Here is a 21,509-nt window from a genome sequence, read left to right as displayed (position 1 = left end):
TCCACATTCCACTCGTGTTCCCATGAGCCCCGGGAAGGAAAAACAAATCATGTTGAGAATAAAGTTATATAAATGATGACTGTGACTCATGGATATTAAACAGGAAAATCGTCCGACCTCTTTTTCACACATCTGGCATTATTAGCAAGCAGAATCATGATCCACGTGCACTGTTGTGCCAAACATATTTGCTTTGCATTTTACATTGTGAGCCACGCGCAGCTCATTTTGATGTTAAGTGGGCTGGATGAGTAAAACTCGCCTTTGTGTAAGTGTAAAGATTTATTCAATTTCTAAGATGTCTTAATATAAGAAAAATCAGTGCAGTTTCAACAGTACAGACTTTCTACACAACAAGGAAATGTTGCTGTAGAATTATTCCTTAGACTCTCCTGTAACTATGAAAAATAAAGTTTTTATCAATCGAAAGAAAATATCCTGGTTTTTTTGTCTTTTACTGCTCAGATAACTTTTCTGTCATTTAGTTGTTTTTCATCTGCTACTTAATTACTTAATGTAAATGGATATGTTAGGGGGTCTTTATCAACAGGAAATGCTATAAAATCTATGAAAATATAGCTAAAACTCCAAGATTTAACCTCTCATTTACTTTTTCCAAAGCCATTGGAGTCTTTGCCGAGCTGATTCTGGCTCCCATGCCTTATGTTTGACAACCCTGCTCAATTGGCTTCTCTTATTACTCTTTTTCATGTTTGATTTCATTTTACGTATTTGTTATTCACATTAGTATATGTGTATTTTAGGAATTCCAGAGTTCACAGGCAGGGAGTGGCAGAAGTGATCAGGAACGGAAAAAAAGAGACAGAGGAGGAGAAAAGAAAAAGGGGAAAAATAAGGAAATATTTGAGATTAAACCTCTTGGCTAAAACATATTTAGAATTGTCTTGATACAGCATTTACTGCTAGTATTTTTCTTTAATGACATCAATAACACACACACACACACACACACACACACACACACACACACACACACACACACACACACACACACACACACACACACACACACACACACGTTTCAGCTTTGTTTGTTTAATTTGTGTTTATCTCAAACCATGTTCATCAGGGGCACAGCCTGGATAAAAGCCAAAACAGCACTTTGCCTGGCAATGCAGCCTTCATTCATGCACAGACAGGCTACTGGAAATTGTGTCATTTAATGAAACACATTTGTCACAACTTGCCCAATATGTGTTACTATGAAACTAAGCTTTTTCCAACTTGCCCAGTTTATCCAGTTCCATATCAAACAGCGAACAGTTATCTATCTAGCCATGACAGTCATTCACTGTGAAAGGTTAAAGACAGTTAAAGACATGAAACCGTTCTTATGATTTTTCCATTACACCAACTGCCTCTGTTTGTCTACAGGTCGAGGGGTAAAAGTGGAGACTATCCTGAAGGATGACGAGACTCTGACGTCATTCCTCCTCAGAGACATTCCTCTGACCGAGTCTGTAGTGTATCATCTAGTTAATGCCCAAATCAGGCCTGAACAGGTACGCGGGTGCTCACACACATGCATAAACACACGCACATAGCCAAGGGTACACAGTGTGACATTTTACCATTAAGAAGTCAAGACACTGATATTGCTTCATACCACCAAGGCAAGGATTCTGGTGGAGTACAGTATGGAACACAAATGGTAATATGACACAGTAAAGGAAGAAAAACAAGGGAAATATACAGGCGATCAGTGGTCATGACAACTGCAAATTAACCATCATGAAACTGACCACGGCCCATTGTTAGTCAGTAGTTACCAGTTTCAGTCATCATGCAAATGTACTGTTTATAAAGCTGGGGAAACTTGCAGCCAGCTGAGACTGAAGATGCCACTTGGATGTCCAGATGAACAGGACTTGGTTACCTGGGTGATTAAGCATGCATCACGACAATATACAGATGTTTAATTCAAGACATAGAATAAAAGCTAACAGACAAAAGACGTCACGGCGCAGTGACATACACATCAGATTGCTTCTGTTTTTGCTGATGTCATCTGAATCCGCATAAATCTGCTTTTTTCCAGTTTGCTTTTGGAGTCCCGGACTTGCATTTAAAAGACATTGCGTGCAGCCTCAACTTGCTCGAGCGATTCCTCATTTTCCCCAGCCGTCGAGGACTCTACGCAGTTCGCAACGCCATGTGCATCCTCACTCCACAGCGACTACAGATCATTGAGGACAAATTCTACGCCAATGTCGACTTTTTCAAACTTTTCCGGCTGGTGAGTGTTGGTTTTGTTCTTGATTTTAGAGAGCTGACATGGAAATCACCAAGGATCACTGGCTTACCTTTTAGAAAATAGTTGCACAATTTAAATTTCATTCTGGCTCAGTTAAACTGGGAGCACTCAGTCTGTAATTACATCTTTATACCCTTGACTAAACTATCTATTGTGCACTGAATGGATACACTTAATACCACAATTTGGCAGTTATCTGGTTGGTTCATGAATAGGCCGTATAGAGCTGTATTTGGATACATCCAGTTTGGGATCTTGCCATGTTTAAAAATTCATTTGGATCTTCATTGGGTAAGTCAGCCATGTGCTGGCTAAGCGACTTGAGGTCAAGCTGGCAAAGGGCAGTGTAGGATTTGCCAGGATATGATTTCAAAAACGGTTATCAAACAGTATCATAAACTGCTGTGTTTCTAATTCTTACATACATGTAGTTGGCAACCAACAAAAACACACTTGAGTAAAATATGAAGTAAATGAAGTAATCAAGTAACATGACTAGATTGTACCACGAGTTTCTAGTATATTGTAAAAACAACAGGAGAAAAACAGTAAGAGGTACCGTCATGTTTACTATGATGCATGATTATCCACCTTCAGCTCAGTATGTCCCATCATGCTTTAGCACGTTTTGTGTTTTAGACTCTGATTGCACTGCATTCATAGTTTGTCCTCCAGATCAAAACCCAACAAGCTGACACACGCCTATTGTCTCCTGACATACCTCCTGTTCAAAGTCAGGAGATGCAAAGGATAAACAGATGTTAGTATTTTTATTAGAGCTATGACTCATGGGGTGGGGCAAAACAAAAATTCTCTGGGAAATGCAAAAAGCAAAGCAAACAAGGCGTCGTTCCCCAGGAATGTACAATGTCAAATACACTACTTTGTGTGGTGAAAGATGGCTTTAATTTTTCCTTATGTATTTGATGAGCTGTAATTACCTCATAAAAATGAAGTGTCTATCAACATGCTTTAAGTAGGCAGTAATGATACAAACAGTTTGTAAAGGAGCAAGCTTTGGCCAGCGAGACAGACTTAGCCTCTTTCTTTGATTAGCTTAGGTTAGAGACAGTGCTTTCTTTAGAAAGCAGTGCAAGTAAGAGTGAGAGTAAACACAAACCATAAAAAAGCAGCTGAAAACAATGGACACCCTCTGCCTTACATTCATCCAGGTGCAGGAATATGGGACTGGGCCAAGTGAGTTTAACTGTATGAACCTGTCTGTCCGCTAATTCTTTTAAGCCTCAATCCCTGTGTTCTTGCCACTCTGTCCACTCTTAATACCATTATTTTTAACCTTATCCTCCATTGTTTGTTGTGTAGTTTGACTTCAGGCACAGGAATAGCTTAAAATATTACTGCCCGGCTTTGGAAACAAATTTCACTCAAATCACACATCCTCCCATTTAGTGTCCGCGTGCACTGAGATAGGAACATATGTCAAAGCGGAAGGATGTTTCCACTGGTGATTCTGTGTCTTGGCCTTCTTCTGCTTCCTGAACCTTTAGCCTATTGTGTTGTGAAGTTTCTGGAAGCTCTCTCGGCAAACCAGCAAGATCCTTGATAGAAAGTAGTACTCAGATGAACATAAGAGAAGGGTTTTACAGATGGTTTTCAAAATTCTGTTTGCATCACATAATATCACCATGTCCTCATAAGACAGTGGCTTTATGGGAAATGTGTTCATTTTGAGAAGTACAATACTGGAAGTTTACAGCTTTTGTATGAATGCAAAAGCAGAAAATGTTCATTCATTTGTATTTCTCATTAGCTTCCTCTTGTACTGGACAATCACTCCAAAGGCATCGACATTCACTTCTGGGTCCGGGTTGTCTCCTCTGCCTCGGACAAACTGAAAGAGGTAAGCCCCGGCTCCAGCAGCTCAATTCAAAAGTTCACCGCCTGCTATTTTTAGTTGTCAGGAAACAGTTGCTTCCTCTGGCCTGGCTTTTTACGCAAACAGACAGTAGGGGGATATTATCTAGTGCGTATAAGGAAGGCTAAATTCAGAACATGGCATTTTAGCCCCCCAAAAACGACAAAAGCAGATGTATCATCATTATGGGACCGTTCACTGGAAAAACGCCCCCCAAACATAGCAAAAAAGACCTAGGCTGCAAGGACAGGTAAAAGTCTCCAATCGGCATAGATTAAAAAACCCTGGTGATGAATGAATGTGTTAGTGTATGTGTTTTTCTCACTAAAAAGTCTATGAACATGATTTTTCACTTATTTTAATTGCTGTCATTGGAAAAACAATTTTTTCACACCTTAGCAGGCTTCAGCTTAGTGATTGCCAAAGAGCCAAATTTATTGTACGAGTGTGACTTAAAGTTAGAATTAGGCGTGCTCACAAACTACCATTTATGTCTGTATGTGGAAATACTGTTTTGTTTGTTGTGGATGTTTCCATGGGACATTCATTGAAACTGACAGTCTGGCATCCTGTTGGCGAGACACTTGTCTCTCTCAGGACTATAGAGAGTGTATGATCCAAGTGGAAGGCATTAAAATAAACTCATTCTTTCTTCTTTTTTAAAATTAGACATTAAATATTTGTCAAAAGTTCCAATAATTGTTGAGTCATGCACCTGCCAGCTGTTATTTAGATATATCATAACTGACTAATTTTGATACGTATGCTAATCATGTGTAAAGGATACAGGATATTTAGTCCTCTGTAGAGGGTAGCTTGATATAACAGAGCCCCCTTTCTCTTTTTATTTTTATTTATTTTCATATTTATTGTATGTATTAAGATCTGTAAAAATCTTTTTTTGCACATGTCAGTTTTAAGTAATTTAATATCTCAGACACTAAAACGTTTAACAAGTTAATATGGAAGATGTAGAAGACTGCAGCCGGGTTACACATAATCTCGAGGATATTTTTAATGCAGTGTTTTAGTGGCTGTGCTGATCCTGTAATAAGAGGATAAAATATATGGACAAAAGTACACATTACACCTACAGGAGCTGCTCAGCCAGGAAGCTGCTGGCACACAGTTTTTGTGATGATAGTAGTGTGAGATGAGGTTTGGAACATCTGGCCACTTTTATGCACTTCCATTTACTGTTTACAGCTGATCATGGAATATCTAGGAGGGAAGAAGGGCTTTAACAAATGTTTGTAAAGGCAGACTGCATGGCTAGTGCCTGATTGTATACACTCTGGCAATGGAGCTGAAAACACCTGAAGGTGTATACTTTTTCCCATCAGGTGCATACTGTGTACAGCTATGACAGAAACTGGATGTGTAAAAAACACATTTACACCAGCCTATTTATAGATTTCTGCTGAACATATCTTTATCATTAGATAACTGCTAGATTATATCTAAAAGGTTTTCATCTTCTTTTTTTGTTTGTTGAAGCTTGAATGATTCTTCTTATCTCTCTGCAGTTGTTCCAGAAGAGTAGCTTCAGGGAGCTCATCCAGGTCGTGACTCCTCTCTTCCAGAAAAATCTGTCTTTCAGGGAAGTGATGGCTGCCGCCTCCAGCCTTGTATGCGGGTACACTGAGGGGGCTTTCTCCCGAGTCACCTCCTTTAACTGGTATGAAGACAATAACTACAAAGCCTTCCTGGGTATCGGCACTGGGTGGGCACAGGACCGTTACACATATGATAACAGCACCAGTGAGTACACCATATACACCTGTATTACCTTGTATGACAGACCAAACTAAAAGTACTGTTCTTGAGACTGCTACCGTTCTTTTTTGGAGTAACCTTTAGTTTGCAAACCCTCTAGTTTTGTATAAGAGTTGTGATTTTAACCCACTTTGCTGATTTGCAAATTCTCTTAAAAGCCATATACAAATATGGAAGTTTCTTGGAGAACTGGGCTCAGATCTTCTGGGGATTTAGCACATGGTCTCCCAATACTTTTTTCTCTTCATGCTGTGGAAGGAAGAACTCCAGCAATGTGTTGACCATGATGAGAGGCTTTTTTGTTAGATCATCACCTACTATAAAGTTAATCCAGTTATCCATAATCCAGTTAACTATAAAGTTAAAGCCTGTGTTGCTGGAGTTTTCAGCTGTCAGTCGTGTTCCTGCTTTATGCAGTTTGGAAGTGGAGGAAGTTGCAGCAGCATTTCTTTACTTTCACAGTCTCTGCATGTGGATTGCCCATTGTCAGCTGGATAATGGGCTAAAACAATGGATGGATTGATGCATGGCTGAGTGACTGAAAAACTGGCTACTCTCATCTTTATCAGCAAATTTTAATTTGATCTCCACCCTGCCCAACCTATGCAACACATTTAGATGAGCATAAAAATAATTATGCACTCTGTAATTGGTTTCCAAATAATTCTTTGTGCCATGGCATCTTTGATAGGGTTCTGTTTAAGTGCCTAGCTTGACCTATATTGCAACAGCTTTTACATAACAAATAATCTTTCCCTTCAGCTCCTTTCTGCAATGACCTGATGAAAGAACTGGAGTCCAACCCTGCCACCAGGATTGTGTGGAACTCTGTGAAGCCCATGCTGATGGGACGGATCCTCTATGCCCCTGACTCTCCAGCTGTCAGAAAGATCATACAAAATGTAAGCGGCATTTAGGAGATGACAGGTGGAGCTCATGGTGTCAAACCATGAATAAAAACAGCTTTTAAATTGTTTTTAATGAGCTCTGACTGGTGATTCTGTGTGTTTTTATGCAGTTTTTATATCCAGCTTTATATCTATTCAAAGTAAAGTATGTTTGGCTAATAAATGCACCTATTTGAGCAGTTCAAAATAATTGCCCAAATAAGTGCTTGGAGGTGTTTTATAGGATGGCTGATAGGAGGACTTTGGCAGCAACAGTTGAGATATTTTATTATAATTCAGCCACATGTGCTTCAGAGATTTCAACTATAGCAGGTATGTTGTATTGATTCACATAACACAGGTGCCATACAGTCAGCAAGTTAAAGTGTAGCTTGATGTATTTAATGCCTGGTAGATTCCAACTCTGATACTAATACGTGAGGGATTTATTGCACATTTTGTACATTTTAACAGTGAATACTTGAAATAACTTGGTAGTTAACAGGATTGAACCAAGTAAAGAGACATAGTTAAAACATCTAAAGAATTGAAAAATGAAAAAAATGTAACATTTCTTGTATCACAGATAACCCCCTTTAGATGATTTGTTTTACTCAGTAACCTCCATGTCTTTGTTTGTCTTTTGGAGCAGCGTCCACTGTAGTGAACAATGCATTTTCCTTCAAAAGGGGATCAGCTTTCATCAAGTCATGTCCAACCTTTTGTGTCTAGATGTAGATACGTGTTGGTCAAAGGCCTTTGAGGGGCGGGGGTGGGTTGGTAGCGGTCATGGATGGTTTGATCGCAATGCAAGAGCACAAGCTGATCGGCTATGGTGAAACCACGGCGCAGTCTAATGGCGCCGTGGCCTTTTTAACTGTTGTGTAAGCAACAAAGTGTCTCCTTAAGGATGTGTGATCGGACACAAAAGAGACACACAAAAACGTGCGTTTCCCCCTTCCCAACCTTTAATGACCTCTTTGTTTTCCTCTTCTCTCAGATTGCGAACTTGATTGGTCTAGGAATGTAATGAGAAAGGGGTTAATCCATTACTTTACAAGACTGAAAACATAGCCTCTATAGGCTCTTTGTTGTCATGCTCTCAGCTCCTGTCATGCATCAGCGTGTTTCATAAGAAAGCGAAGAACCATGCGCTTAAACATATGTTGTCACGCTTTATGTGACTGCCCTTGTTTTATGTAAGCCACGTAGGTCTTGTCTGTACTGTATCCTGCTGTTACCGTGCTTATTTTTCATTTGTTACACTGTAAGAATTTATCTTAAAGTGCAAAGTCACATACTTCAGAGCCTTCTTTTTACTGGAAAGCATAGATAGAGGCGTATTTATTCTGTGAGGGCACAATCAACATCCATTTTTATCTTTACAGTGTCTCTTACATTAGATGCATCATATGTGCTGCTGTGTCTGTATAGATATTCATATTCAAAGTTGCACGTCAGCTACTCGAAAGATACTTTGATTGCTTCCTTTGATAAAATTATGGAACTAAGTAATCCCCCCTAGCTCCCTTGTTCTCCCCTTTTGCCTGCTGTTTTCAAACTGCCTCATGGGCTGAGGAAGCACTCACTTGTGGGAACCTGACTGGGATTCACTGGGCAGGCTGAATGCATTCAGCCAGTTGTCACCAACAGCCTCCATTGTCACCCCAGCTCCATTGTCCCCATTGTCACCCAAAATCAGACACACACAAGGGGAAGGCGTTTAATTGGGTGTACTCTTGAGTGCTTTCATCCCCCACTGCACACGGCTGAATGCTGAAGTAGCCAGCCTTGGGTGTGTGCCACACAAAGCACTGTAGCGTACCCATACGCACATTCAGGGTTTTAACGATAAGCGTGTGGTAAATATTTGTTGCACAGTTGCCGGTTATCTATACAGGCCGACAGGAATTCTTTGTGTGAGAATGTGTGTGTTGTCTTTGCTGATCCTGTTTTCACAGGGAGTTTAATGTGGGAATGGTATGTAGCGGGAGATTAGGAGATCTGTGACAGAGTGTGTGTTTGAATGTCTGAATGTTGTGTACACACGTGCAGATTTAATGAATTCTTCTGTATATTGTTTGAACTGTGGTTGTGTTTGTACCTGTTCCTATGGTACTGATTGTTTTTCCATTAAGATATGGGGAACAGTTTGAATAGCTTTGCCTCGCTTTGGCTAACGCTTTCCAACTACTGACATGCACATTTGCATGTCTCCCGTAGGCTAACACTACCTTTGAGGAGCTGGAGAGGCTGAGGACTATGGGGAAGGCCTGGGAAGAAGTTGCTCCTCAGATCTGGGCTTTCTTCCAAGATGGAGTCCAAGTCAAGATGATCCGGGTAGGGTACTGTGTGAATGAAAAGGTGTCAGTGATTGAGGCTCATTTAACATCAAAAGATAACCACCGAGTAGATTAACAAAATATTAATGTCCTAATAAAGTGACCTGTCTTCAACAATCTAGTACCTATCAGTCTAATAACGTTAGATAACAGTAACATTATTGCATGCTTTGTTCTTGTCTTGGCAGGATTATCGTGTTCCTACTGGTTCTTGCTTCTGTTAGTGGGGAAAAATAGTTAAGTAAGTGTGATGACCCTTCTTCCTTTCATTTCAGGACACCATCCGTAATCCTTCTGTGATGGATTTCATCGACCGGAGTCTGGAGATGGCGCCTTTCTCCTCCAAACACATCCTCAACTTCCTGCACAGCGGCCCCCCAGAGGAACGCCCAGATGACGTGCCTGATTTTGACTGGCGGGACATCTTCAACCTTACAGACCGGGTGATTCGGATGCTGAACCAGTATGGGGATGTGAGTGGCTGTTGCTTTTTTTCTTGGAGGATTTAGCATTTTCTTCCTGCAGTCGCCTCTCCAGTACCAGTCTTCTGTTTTTGTGAAGTGTGCATCAGTGTGTGGAATTATACTGACTTGTCAAAGGGAGCTTGGCGTTTCTAGATGAATCCAAAGTGTCAGAATAATTTTTTCAGAGTGTTTTTTTTTTTTTTACCTTTTCACCTGTCTGACTTTGACAGTAAGAGTGCAGACTGTTGTGCAATTTTCACTTCACCTGAAAAGGTGACAGGCCTTTTCATGACATGATCCAATTATTCACAGGTCCTGTCACCCGCTGATTTCAGTGCCCTGGTTACCTAACCGCTACGTGCTCAATGCAACCCTTGACATGATCTAAACATTTAGATAGTGTCTCTAGGAACTGTAATTTGTCCCCCTGTCCAAAGACATGGAAATCCACCCAGGTGGGCCTGAGCCAGAGCAGCAAACTGGCTGTCAAGTCTCTTTTGTTTACTGCTGATTGAGAGGGAGGGTAAAAGAAAAGAAAAGCATCACAGACCATCTCTTGTGAGTGCCCTCCACTATGAGTGGGCCAATGTGTTTGAAACAAAGTTACCCATTTCCCTGTACAGGCTGAGCAGGATGAGAGGCCTATCACACTTGGGGGTGACACTGGGGTACCTGGGGGCATCGGTTGGGTAGATCGTTGGTGCTCTGTGTTTTTGTCCAAGTTGAAGCTTACAGCACTTCTGTGTGACAGCGAGAGTGGGAACGATTGAGGCCGATTAGATACAGCTGTCACTCTGTCCACCATCCTTTATAAAGAGGCAACAATGAACGTGAGCTTGATGGCTGGCTGAGTCAGGTTGGTGGCACGCATTCAGAGCTCACCACCCAGTTGGGCTGCAGTGTTGTTAGTTGGATGCTTGATTAAATGAAGGGGAGGCCTTTTGGATTTGGAGTAGTTTTCAGTACGTGTTCTGGATAATGGGTTTATAAATGCATACTGTAGATGAATATACGTGGATGCATATGTGTGTTTGCACACAAAGAGGTAAATATTTTTGCTCTGGCGGGATCCCTTTTGAAACCAGGCTCTCCCTATTTGCATTCACTTACAGTGAATCGCTGTATCAGACACGGTTTTCATTGAAGAGACAACCACTGCAATGCCACTGCACATGTGTGAAGATACACACATGTCTTTGTGACTCACTAGCCTCTGTTGTCTTTAACATTCGAGCTATTCTGTTAGGTTTGGTTTGAGTAATGGCAGTATTTGTCTGTCACTATGGAACAGCCACAAATGAAGTTTTGATATTCATAGTCCTCCAAACTGATTGAATTCAAGACGACTCTGGTAATGTACTTTTCTCTAGCACCACCTGCAGATTAAAATTTTCATTTTTGTAAAGACAGTCATGATTTTCAGTCATTTTTTTCCCCTTTTGTCTTCTTATAACGTTTACTGAAGACTTTTACACCAGTTAAAAGTTTATCCTGTACGTTTTTATTCATTTGGTAAATGTTCATTTGATTTAACTTGTCGAGGTTCCAAACCTTATTGACCATAAAGACAGATTAGGATTAAACACAAAGTGTTTATACACCATTTTGCATTTAATCATCATTATTAATCTCTGGTGGAGGTTTCTTCCTGTTAAAAGGGAGTTTTTCCTTCCCACTGTCGCCAAATGCTTGCTCATAGGGTGTCGTCTGATTGTTGGTATCTTTACCTTTCAATGTAAAGCGCCTTAAGGCAACTGTTCTTGTGATTTGGTGCTATATAAATAAATTTGAACTGAACCGAATTTTTGATAAATGTTCATTGACTCCTCTGGTAAACTCAAGCATTGACGGCACGACCTGTTAGGAAACTTATTTTGAGTTTTTGAGTTGATGACTGTTTCTCTTCTGTTCCCTCTCTCGCTCCCAGTGTGTGATTCTGGATAAATTTGTGGCTCTGCCTGATGAGGATACCGTTACGTATCGGGCGTTAGGCATGCTGGAGGACAGAAAGTTCTGGGCAGGCCTCGTCTTTGTAAATATGTACTCCTGGACTACTAATCCCCCGCCTCATGTTAAGTTCAAGATCCGTATGGATATTGATGCAGTGGAACGCACCAATAAGGTCAAAGACAGGTTAGGATGAAATTCTACTTAAATTTGTATTTAGTGTCGCACAGTAAACATGTAGGAGCTAAATATGCGTGTATTCCTCAGGTACTGGGATCCAGGCCCCAGAGCTGATCCTATGGATGACCTCCGTTACGTTTGGGGTGGCTTCGCTTACCTGCAGGACATAATAGAGCATGCCATCATCAAGACACAGACAGGAAAGGAGCGGCCGCTGGGTGTTTACCTACAGCAGATGCCCTACCCTTGTTACGTGGATGATCTGTTAGTGGAATTATTATAATTAAAGAATGCAAATAATTACATTTAACAGTCATTGCAGATCATAGCTTTTATTTTCAAGGTATAGCAATAAATGATCTGTCCATGTGCCAAAACTGATCTGTCTTGGCAGGAAAGCTGACAACTTGTGAGATGTATGCAACAATCACTGCACATTTCTCCTTCATCACTTTTGCCCTCTTTGTCTTCCTTTAAAGCTTCATGCTGACTCTCAATCGCTGTTTCCCCATCTTCATGGTTCTGGCCTGGGTCTACTCTGTGTCCATGATTGCAAAGAGCATTGTTCTGGAGAAGGAACTGCGGTTGAAGGAGACCCTTAAGGCCGTAGGGGTCACCAACGGTGTCATTTGGTCCACCTGGTTTATTGACAGCTTTATTGTGATGGGCACTAGCACAGCTCTTCTTACGGCCATCATCATGGTGAGAAAAAAGAGCCTAGCTTTTTCTAGGAGCTCCTTTTGTGTCTGGGCTTTTATTCAACTCATCCAAGCAAATATCTGATTACCAACACCTCTCTCCTTATTTGCATGAAGTTACAATTTAACCATTTAGTTTTGCACCGCAATCTGGCATTTTACCAGAGGCCGTACGTGTGATTAAGTCAGTGCATCTGTTATATAACGCACCAGTAAATCATGACTTACACTGTGAATCATTACAAGTGTTTTACCTTGAAATAATAAATGGATAATAGTTTCTCACTGACCCCATAAATCATTAATGAAATAACTGTGAATACTGTGATATCATGGGAATTATGTCAGTGTCTTTGCAGTAATGTGCCAGTGAATAATTAACACTTCTAAGCCACAAGTTCTCTCATGTAGACAGCAAGTTACTCGGCAGGCACATTATTGTAAAATGGGCTGTTGTGACATCTAGTGGGAGTATTGTGTAAAAAAAACAAAAAATAAATATTAAAACTTCCAAATTATGTGTGAAAATTCACAAGTATTTCTTGTTTTTGTGGTGATTATTTATTAGCTCTTCTTATCTTATATTCTCAAAATTTTCAAAAGCTTCATAACGACTTAAAACCCAGTAAATTTGGTTTGGGGGAAAATAAATGAGTCTTTCACTTACCCAAGCCATCAAATATTTATTTTAAAGACCATTTTTCTTCCAGTGTACAAGCACACTGAGCATCTAAACATCATCCATGCACTTTTTTGCCTTAACTACAGGGAGGCAGGGTGTTGAACTACAGCAACCCGGTCATCCTCTTCCTGTTTCTGCTCACCTTCACCACGGCCACCATCATGCAGTGCTTCCTTCTCAGCGTCTTCTTCAACCAGGCAAACTTGGCAGCTGCTTGCTGTGGTATCATCTACTTCACCCTTTACCTTCCGCACATTTTCTGCTTCGCCTGGCAAGACCGCATCACCAAAGACATGAAGCTCCTGGTGGTGGGTGTCTCAAGTTGAAAGCATGCTTACTAATAATGACTGTTGTTTAGTTTTAGTTATAGAACAGGATCAGCTTATTCGAATCATTAATACTTACACACAGTATGTGTACCAACCACAGCTACTTCTGTTTCCTTACTTTTAACCCTGATGCAGACTTAGGAACAGACAATAGGAATAACACATGAGACTACAGATGGTTGATAGACTTGCTTTAATTGTCAAGCAAAGATAATCTTAGCACTGATTCCTTTCTCAGAGTCTACTATCTCAAGTGGCATTTGGGTTTGGGACAGAGTATTTGTCAAGGTATGAGGAGCAGGGTCTTGGTCTTCAGTGGGATAACATCCAGACAAGCCCCCTGGAGGGGGATGAGTTCTCCTTCCTCACTTCCATCTGCATGATGGGCCTGGACACAGTTCTGTATGGGGTTCTGGCGTGGTACCTGGACAATGTATTCCCTGGTTAGTGTGTAGGAGAATATTGAAGGGTCTTATTACAGCTATTTCATTATAAATAATTGTGTTCACTTATTTAATACGATTTATTTTCATCATAGGACAGTATGGAATTGGCCGTCCATTTTACTTTCCCTTTCTGCCCTGTTATTGGCTCAACACTGTGGCTCCAGCTTCAGGTACGTTTGCTATTATACATTTCCGGATGCTTTTTCGTGGGAGGGTTAAGTTGTTTGAGAGTGGATATTGCAGACAGATAAGAAACAGTCATAAATCTAATATATTGTTTTTGTCATCTAGCAACAAACTAATTTAAATCTCATTTCCCAAAGGCAACACCAGAATGGAGTTGGATAAAAAAGGCTTTGATAATCTTGCAAACAAAGAGCAACGAGAGCAAACAAAAGAAGAAGATGGAATCCATGATCAGGAGAATAGCCCAGAGAAAACCAAGGGTAAAGAGGATCCACCTTCCTGTGAGCATCACGACCAGCGTGAGAGGCTGGGGAAGGAGAACAAGCCCGAGAAGAACCAGGAGAAAGACGGTATAACGGATGGAGCAGCTTTACCACAGTGTATAAAAATACAACACGCTTCTACATTTAACTGTCTGCTACTTTCTCAATTTAAAGAACACATCTTACTATAATGATCGTAGCATATGTATACAAGTCTGTTCCCTCTAAACACATGAATCAATCTGAATGAAACTTACTTTATAACCTACAAAGGGTATCAGGATGATCAAAATCTGCTGTATGTTTGTTGTTTACATTGCAGGTGTGTTTTTCACTTCCAAGAAAACATAATTTATTCAACACCATTCACAAGGCTACTGAACCCTATCCTGTTATGCTAGTATCAATCCAGTACCATCTTTAGTGTCACTATTATTCATATTGATATGGTTTTTATCACTGTATACAGTGATATGATACATGATAATAACTTGATAAATCAACATACATGTCTGTGTTTTCATACGTGAGTGAACTAGCTTCCTCCCATAGGGTGCATTTTTGCCAGTACAGTTAATTATGTATTTTATGACTTGGACTTATGTAATGTTTCTCCAGGCAAACAGCTGATTTCAGTGCAGGATTAGGGCTCTCTTTCATTGCATTCACTTTGCCCCTCATTTTCCATTTATCACTGTCAACATTACCTGTGTGGGAACTCAGTGTCCTTGTATGTGTTTGCACTTGCTGACATTTGTGAACGTACACAGCTAACCCTTCAGGTTTATGCTTAGTTAATAAGTGATGGAAACGTTTCCTTTGCACTGTATGGCATTCCAGTTGGCTGAGCTCATATGTTCCTTCCTGCTTTCATTTGGGAAATATTACATTTTTTAAATTTACTGAAAAACATATATTCTGTCACTCTGTTTTGTGGAATTCAGTAGTTTTCTTTTGTCTCGCATTATTAACTCCATATCCAGACAAATGAAAGAGATGAAATGTGTCTTTGGTGTCCACAGAGCAGCCTTACTTCGAGGCAGAGCCAGATGATCTAGTAAAGGGTGTCTGCATCAAGGACCTGGTCAAGATGTTCGGTAGTTGCTTCAGACCGGCTGTGGATGGCCTCTCCATCAGTTTCTATGAGAGCCAGATTACTGCCCTTCTGGGGCACAATGGAGCTGGAAAGACCACCACTATGTATGCCAAACAGTACATAGATGCCCATCGATGTATATCTATAGTCTAAAGAAAATATACTAATATCTGTTTTCTTCTCTCCTGTCTCTCCTAGGTCTGTCTTGACTGGTATGTATCCTCCCACCTCAGGGACAGCCACCATTTATGGGAAAGACATCCGCACAGACATGGACACTATCCGACAGTCTCTGGGAATGTGTCCTCAACACAATGTCCTTTTTCAGTAGTATGTACTTCCTCACATATTAATAACAGAAGTAGTTTTTGGACATGTTACATGAGCAAACAGATATAAAGATAGCACCGTACTGTATAGCTGGATCACTGTTTCCTTGTCTTTCTCTTGCTCTTTATCAGTATGACTGTGGCAGAGCACATCCTCTTCTACTCTCTGCTGAAAGGCCGTCCAATAGCAGAGGCTGAGGAGGAGGTGGAGAACATGCTGGAGGATCTGGGTCTTCCTCACAAGAGAGATGTACTGACCCAGAACCTTTCAGGTGTGTTTGTAAGCAGATGCACACATAGATCTATCAAAGCTCACTGTAATGCAGACCACACACACACACACACACACACACACACACACACACACACACACACACACACACACACACACACACACACAATAAATGATGGTGTTCTGTTCAAGGGGGCATGCAGAGGAAGCTGTCTGTTGCTCTGGCTTTTGTTGGCGGGGCCAAGGTGGTGATCCTGGACGAGCCCACATCTGGGGTGGATCCCTACTCCAGACGTTCTATCTGGGACCTGCTACTCAAATACCGTGCAGGTAACACTGATCGACACTGATTTTAGACGAGTATGTAAGGTTTTTAAAATATTTATACCAATGTGTTGTATTTGCGATTGTAGATTGTACTAAGAAAACATTATTATGTGTTACACGAAAATATTCTGAGTACAAGAGTGCTCATACAGAGAATTAATTACCCAACCCGACTATTCACATTAGAAGAAATCTAAAATGAAAATCATTAAACACACTTAGCTCGACCTGTTACACAACATGGCCTGTAGAGGTTAGACGATGAATAAATCTGACTGGTTTGTCCAGACGGCCAGCAAATAATTAAGCTTAGATCCTGCACAAATCATTATAGCAACTAAACCACTACCAACAGCACGCATTACACTTTTCTGGCATACCTCATATCACCATCATAGACTTTAACCTTGCTGAACTAAAACTTTAAAGTGAAATATATAATAAATGATATATTTTCTATTACAACTGACAGATGCCTCCAGTATAACATGAATGACTGTGTTTAATATATTCTTGGGCGGGAAGGATTTATGACACCACAATCAGACCAGCTCCACTGAAATCGCCATAATAAAAATGAGTTATTACTCAGCTTTGAAAAGCTTTTCTTAAATCAAACGCATATTTCCATTATTCAGCCTCTCTTTATTAAATTCACTCTCTCTCTGCTGTCTGCAGGGCGCACAGTGATCATGTCCACCCATCACATGGACGAGGCTGACTTGCTGAGCGACCGCGTGGCTATCATTTCTCAGGGTCGCCTCTACTGCTGCGGTTCCCCAATCTTCTTAAAGAACTGTTTTGGTGCTGGCTTCTACCTCACTCTTGTACGCCGCATGAAGCATGGCACTCTCAAGGTGGGAACTAAGGAAGAGGGAACCTGTTGTATATTTGTGCATTATCCTCTTTAAAGTTATAGATGTTGTAGTTTTGCAAATTAAAGTAAACCTGGTTTAAAGTTAAGTTCCTTCCTCCTTATAACATTTGTAAAACCCCCAACATTATTTCGTATTTTTCTGGTGGTATATTTAACACTGCGTCACAGCGATTTCTCATTAATATCTTGTTACGGTGTCCTTCAGCCTAGCTGTGACTGCACAGATGATTGCTCGTGTGTGTGCTCGAAATGTTCGACATTTAAAGCGAACCAGGAGGAGAGTCACACCCCTGACAGACAGATGGATGGTAAGTCACATTTAGAAGACTTACCGTGGGAAAAGCTGGCCATTAATTCATTATATTATTAGTATATAATCACTTTGTTATGACGACACTATTGTCATTTTCGTTGAACCTGTTTTTAGGCTATTAATCTAATTATTAAGACTATAGGGCACACTCCCTTTGTCATGTTGATGAATAATACCTTTACAATGGATTGCAGTCACTCTGGTTACTGTATCTGCTGACAACACACCTAGAAACACCTTATATTCACTGTGAAATACTGTGACCTATAAAATGAAAATCATTATCATTAGTTAGTGTGAAAATTAAGTGCACTGAGTAACAGATTAAATGCAAAGAATAATGTGTAAAAGGCTGATTTAAGGCAAAATATATTTCTTATCTTATCTTCTTATCCGCAGGTAACATGGAAAGCATCACAGCCTTGGTCCATCATCATGTGCCCCAGGCCCGCCTGATCGAGGCTATTGGCCAGGAGCTCACCTTTCTTCTGCCCAATCGTAACTTCCAGCCCAGGGCTTATGCTAGCCTCTTCAGGGAGTTGGAGGAAACTCTCTTGGACATCGGCCTCAGCAGCTTTGGTGTGTCTGACACGTCGCTGGAGGAGGTGTGTGGAAAAAAATAACCCTGAAAGTAAAAGCAGTAGTTTCATGCAGTTACAATAATAGGAATAATATCAATAGTCATTTACATTAGCAAATTAACATTGTGACTCCATAACTAAAACTAGAAATAAAGAAGCAAAAAATAATTATTATATCTTTAAAAACCGGCAATCTGTCACTGCCTGGCTGTCTCTGTAAAAAGATACATTTTATATGTTTTTTTCATTAAACTTTCTTCGTCTTATGTCCTGAAATTAAAATGGATATATTTTTCTTTTGCAGATCTTTCTGAAGGTCACTGCAGATGGGAATGCAACCAAGAGGAAATGTTTTCAAGGTAAAGCATGAACAAACTGTAGAAAGAGCTCAATCTAGGGCAGAATTTTCTTTTCACCACTTCTTTTCTTCCTGTTGATTTATCAAAGCCTGATTGGAGCCTGACAGTTCTGATTGTTTTCTCAGTCCACCCGTGTCCACCTATAATCATGTTTTATGTCCTTCATATCCATTCTTTAACTCTCTCAGACAACAAATCATGGCAACAGATTTCTCGAGCTAGTCTCTGTGGATTCAACAGAGTCGCTGTTGATATGGAACCGCTAAAAGGTGACAGCGTCTTTAAGCTCACAGCTCTGGCCAGTAGCTGCTGTTGTGAGGAAAACAACAGTTATTGTGAAGGTTACACTAAAAAGGAAATAACATAAAGAGATTTCTGCATGGTAAAAATGAAAGTACTTACTAACAGCTAGTTAGCCTAGCATGTATAAAAAACATGAAAAAGCTGACAAAACATTTGTAATAAAGTTTTCAAAAGCTTAGAAACATTTTATACACAAAGGAAGTGGCCATTAATTACTCTGGTACATAATGGCTCCATTAGTAGATTTGAAAAGGCTAACATACAAAGCCATGCTAGTTGTTTCCTTCTGCTTGTAGCATTTGTTTTCAGCTAACTAGAACCTCACCAGGCCAGAAAATCTTATCAGTCACTGATGAAACTCTAACATTTAAGATTATAAGATTATAAAATGCTCTTTTAATCTCGTTTTATGTATTTGTTTCTACTACTTATTTTGGCAAAGGTTATTCCTGGCAACAGTGTAATGCAGAGAGCTTCAGCTTTGCTATTAGGCCAGCCAAAGTCAGGCTACTGAGCACTGCTGGCAAATGCTTTTCGGTCACAGTGAAGACTAAAGATGCTTGGCTAGCTCACTGGCGGCTGTAATTTAGCATTGAGATCTCTGGTGGAAGTCATTTTAATTTAAGCTTTTATTTCAGAGTCCAATGGCCAGAGTACATGTGACACATCAGAAGGCAGTGCAGGCAGAGGATCCTACCAGGTCAGAGGCCTCTGTCTGACCACCAAACAATTCTTTGCTCTGGTAATCAAGAGGTTGCATCATGCCACACGCTCTTACAAAGATTTCATTGCCCAGGTAACCTTCTTTTTTTATGATATCTTAATAAAAGACATTGTCATTATCATTATTCTTTTAAGAACTACCATTGCCTTGGACGGCTGTGGAAACAAACAAAGTGCACTATGTGTTTCAGCTGTGTAAGATTGGTTTTTGTTTTTCTGTTTTTTGTAGATTGTCCTGCCTGCCAGTTTTGTTTTCCTGGCACTGACATTCACTCTGATCGTTCCACCTTTTGGAGAGTATCCGAGCCTGACCCTCAGCCCATGGATGTATGGACAACAATACACCTTCTTCAGGTATGCACTAGGCCAGGGGTGTCAAACTCAAATACACAGTGGGCCAAAATTCAAAACTGGAACAAAGTCGTGGGCTAACATTAATATTTATTGAAAAAAAAAAATCTTCCCCCAGATATAAGAATGAATATTTTCTTATGGACTCAAATAAGTTTTGCTGGAAAACTGAATATGGAACAAGCAAAGCTTAATACTAAACAATATATATATTAGCTGTATAATACCAGTGGGCCTGCTATAATAGTAATTTGGTATGGCTTCGCGGGCCAAATGTAATTAGGCTGCGGGCCAAATTTGGCCCGCGGGCCAGAGTTTGACACCTATGCACTAGGCCATCATGAAAGGTTTAGCTGTTACGAGAAGATGTACCTGTTCAGTTGGGTTGATCAGTCTGGCTCAAATAAAACCTCTTTTAACAAATGTTTGTGTAAAATGTGTAAATGGACAGAATTTTCAGATTTTTGCTATTTTGTATTCATTACACTTTACCCAATGTAGTAATGAGCGCCCTCCAGATGCTCAGATGAGGTACTTCGGCGAGGTGTTGTTGGAAAAGCCCGGCTTTGGGACTCGGTGCATGGCGGATGAACCGCTGGAGTAAGTCAACTTAACAGAACTAGCGGTTCTTGCACTGTCTTGTGTGTGTTTTTTGTTTAACATTAGTTCCTTTCCTCCATTGGAAGAGATTTCCCATGTAACAACATCACCACAGAATGGGAGATGCCTTTGGTCAACCCTGCTCTCATAGAAATGCTGGCTGGCACAGAGTGGAGCTCCCTGAGACCGTCTCCACAATGCAAGTGCAGCACACCTACAAAACTTACCATGCTTCCTGTGTGTCCTGATGGAGCTGGAGGGCTGCCACCTCCACAGGTAGGTTACGTAACTGATACTGAACATGACCACATTATGTGCATGCAATTATATAAGTACAATGCTAAGATCCATAAGTGGAATTACATCTGCATTCGATCCACTGCTGCTGATAAGTGTTAACAGAGAAATCCTGTTCCTATTCCTCAGAGGATCCAATCAACAGGAGATGTCCTCATGGACCTAACAGGCAGGAATATTTCAGACTACCTGGTGAAAACCTACCCCGGAATCATCAGAACCAGGTGTTTTGGACAAGTTCTTGCCAGTTGTTTTAATATACTCCAGGGTGAAAACAATATCTAATTACTGCATCTGATTTTTTTTTCAGCTTGAAAAGCAAATACTGGGTGAATGAACAAAGGTAATTTGAATTTGAATCAAACTAATTTATTGGAAAATCCATTTCAGTCCAAATAGTGGAAATGTCTGACATGGTTGAAGTGCACCTCATAGACGTTGTGTTATGTGCAGTGGTATGGTTCTTCCTCTAGTGGTTGAAATAAGGTAATAATTTAAGTATGAAAGCAGGCAGATTACTGAAAGGCTCTGTCAAAGGGATTTTCTGTGTGGCATCCAGGTACGGGGGTATATCAGTGGGAGCACAGCTCCCTGTTTTAGGGGTGGAGCCAAAGACCATCCAGGACGTAGCAGGTCAGCTGGGACGACTGCTCAATGTAACAGGGGTAAGCCTTTGAAGCCAAATACTATGTTTTTTTTCTGTGGAGGGTCTGAGTCATTGTCGCTGTATCTCTGTTTCTGCATGTTTATCACTTTGTTCCTTTGTGATT

General features: G+C 40.5%; 1 protein-coding gene across 6 annotated transcripts in view; it reads left to right on the top strand.

Annotated features, from left to right (window-relative positions):
• Positions 1 to 21,509, top strand: part of abca4a (ATP-binding cassette, sub-family A (ABC1), member 4a) — a 31,390-nt gene that overhangs the window by 2,562 nt on the left and 7,319 nt on the right. For 5 of the 6 annotated variants that reach the window (XR_005696443.1, XR_005696444.1, XM_040036247.1 and 2 more), the window contains exons 6-35: positions 1,396 to 1,523; positions 2,060 to 2,257; positions 4,047 to 4,136; positions 5,678 to 5,912; positions 6,690 to 6,829; positions 9,038 to 9,154; positions 9,432 to 9,629; positions 11,548 to 11,753; positions 11,835 to 12,011; positions 12,227 to 12,449; positions 13,214 to 13,435; positions 13,695 to 13,899; positions 13,995 to 14,072; positions 14,226 to 14,438; positions 15,374 to 15,551; positions 15,646 to 15,777; positions 15,909 to 16,048; positions 16,201 to 16,338; positions 17,014 to 17,192; positions 17,418 to 17,520; positions 17,925 to 18,130; positions 18,411 to 18,465; positions 18,654 to 18,734; positions 19,407 to 19,564; positions 19,721 to 19,845; positions 20,344 to 20,442; positions 20,529 to 20,718; positions 20,869 to 20,963; positions 21,050 to 21,082; positions 21,299 to 21,404. Coding sequence is in view for 4 of the 6 variants with exons in the window: in XM_040036247.1 (XP_039892181.1) it covers positions 1,396 to 1,523; positions 2,060 to 2,257; positions 4,047 to 4,136; positions 5,678 to 5,912; positions 6,690 to 6,829; positions 9,038 to 9,154; positions 9,432 to 9,629; positions 11,548 to 11,753; positions 11,835 to 12,011; positions 12,227 to 12,449; positions 13,214 to 13,435; positions 13,695 to 13,899; positions 13,995 to 14,072; positions 14,226 to 14,438; positions 15,374 to 15,551; positions 15,646 to 15,777; positions 15,909 to 16,048; positions 16,201 to 16,338; positions 17,014 to 17,192; positions 17,418 to 17,520; positions 17,925 to 18,130; positions 18,411 to 18,465; positions 18,654 to 18,734; positions 19,407 to 19,564; positions 19,721 to 19,845; positions 20,344 to 20,442; positions 20,529 to 20,718; positions 20,869 to 20,963; positions 21,050 to 21,082; positions 21,299 to 21,404 (4,448 nt within the window). In the remaining 2 variants the exon portion in view is untranslated. The remainder of the gene's footprint in view (positions 1 to 1,395; positions 1,524 to 2,059; positions 2,258 to 4,046; positions 4,137 to 5,677; positions 5,913 to 6,689; positions 6,830 to 9,037; positions 9,155 to 9,431; positions 9,630 to 11,547; positions 11,754 to 11,834; positions 12,012 to 12,226; positions 12,450 to 13,213; positions 13,436 to 13,694; positions 13,900 to 13,994; positions 14,073 to 14,225; positions 14,439 to 15,373; positions 15,552 to 15,645; positions 15,778 to 15,908; positions 16,049 to 16,200; positions 16,339 to 17,013; positions 17,193 to 17,417; positions 17,521 to 17,924; positions 18,131 to 18,410; positions 18,466 to 18,653; positions 18,735 to 19,406; positions 19,565 to 19,720; positions 19,846 to 20,343; positions 20,443 to 20,528; positions 20,719 to 20,868; positions 20,964 to 21,049; positions 21,083 to 21,298; positions 21,405 to 21,509) is intronic. The other variant, XM_040036249.1, reaches the window with a different exon arrangement.

Source organism: Simochromis diagramma, unplaced genomic scaffold (assembly GCF_900408965.1).
Source record: "Simochromis diagramma unplaced genomic scaffold, fSimDia1.1 OVJJ01000271.1, whole genome shotgun sequence".
NCBI classification, from domain to species: domain Eukaryota; kingdom Metazoa; phylum Chordata; class Actinopteri; order Cichliformes; family Cichlidae; genus Simochromis; species Simochromis diagramma.
This window is presented reverse-complemented; position numbering and strand designations above follow the sequence as displayed.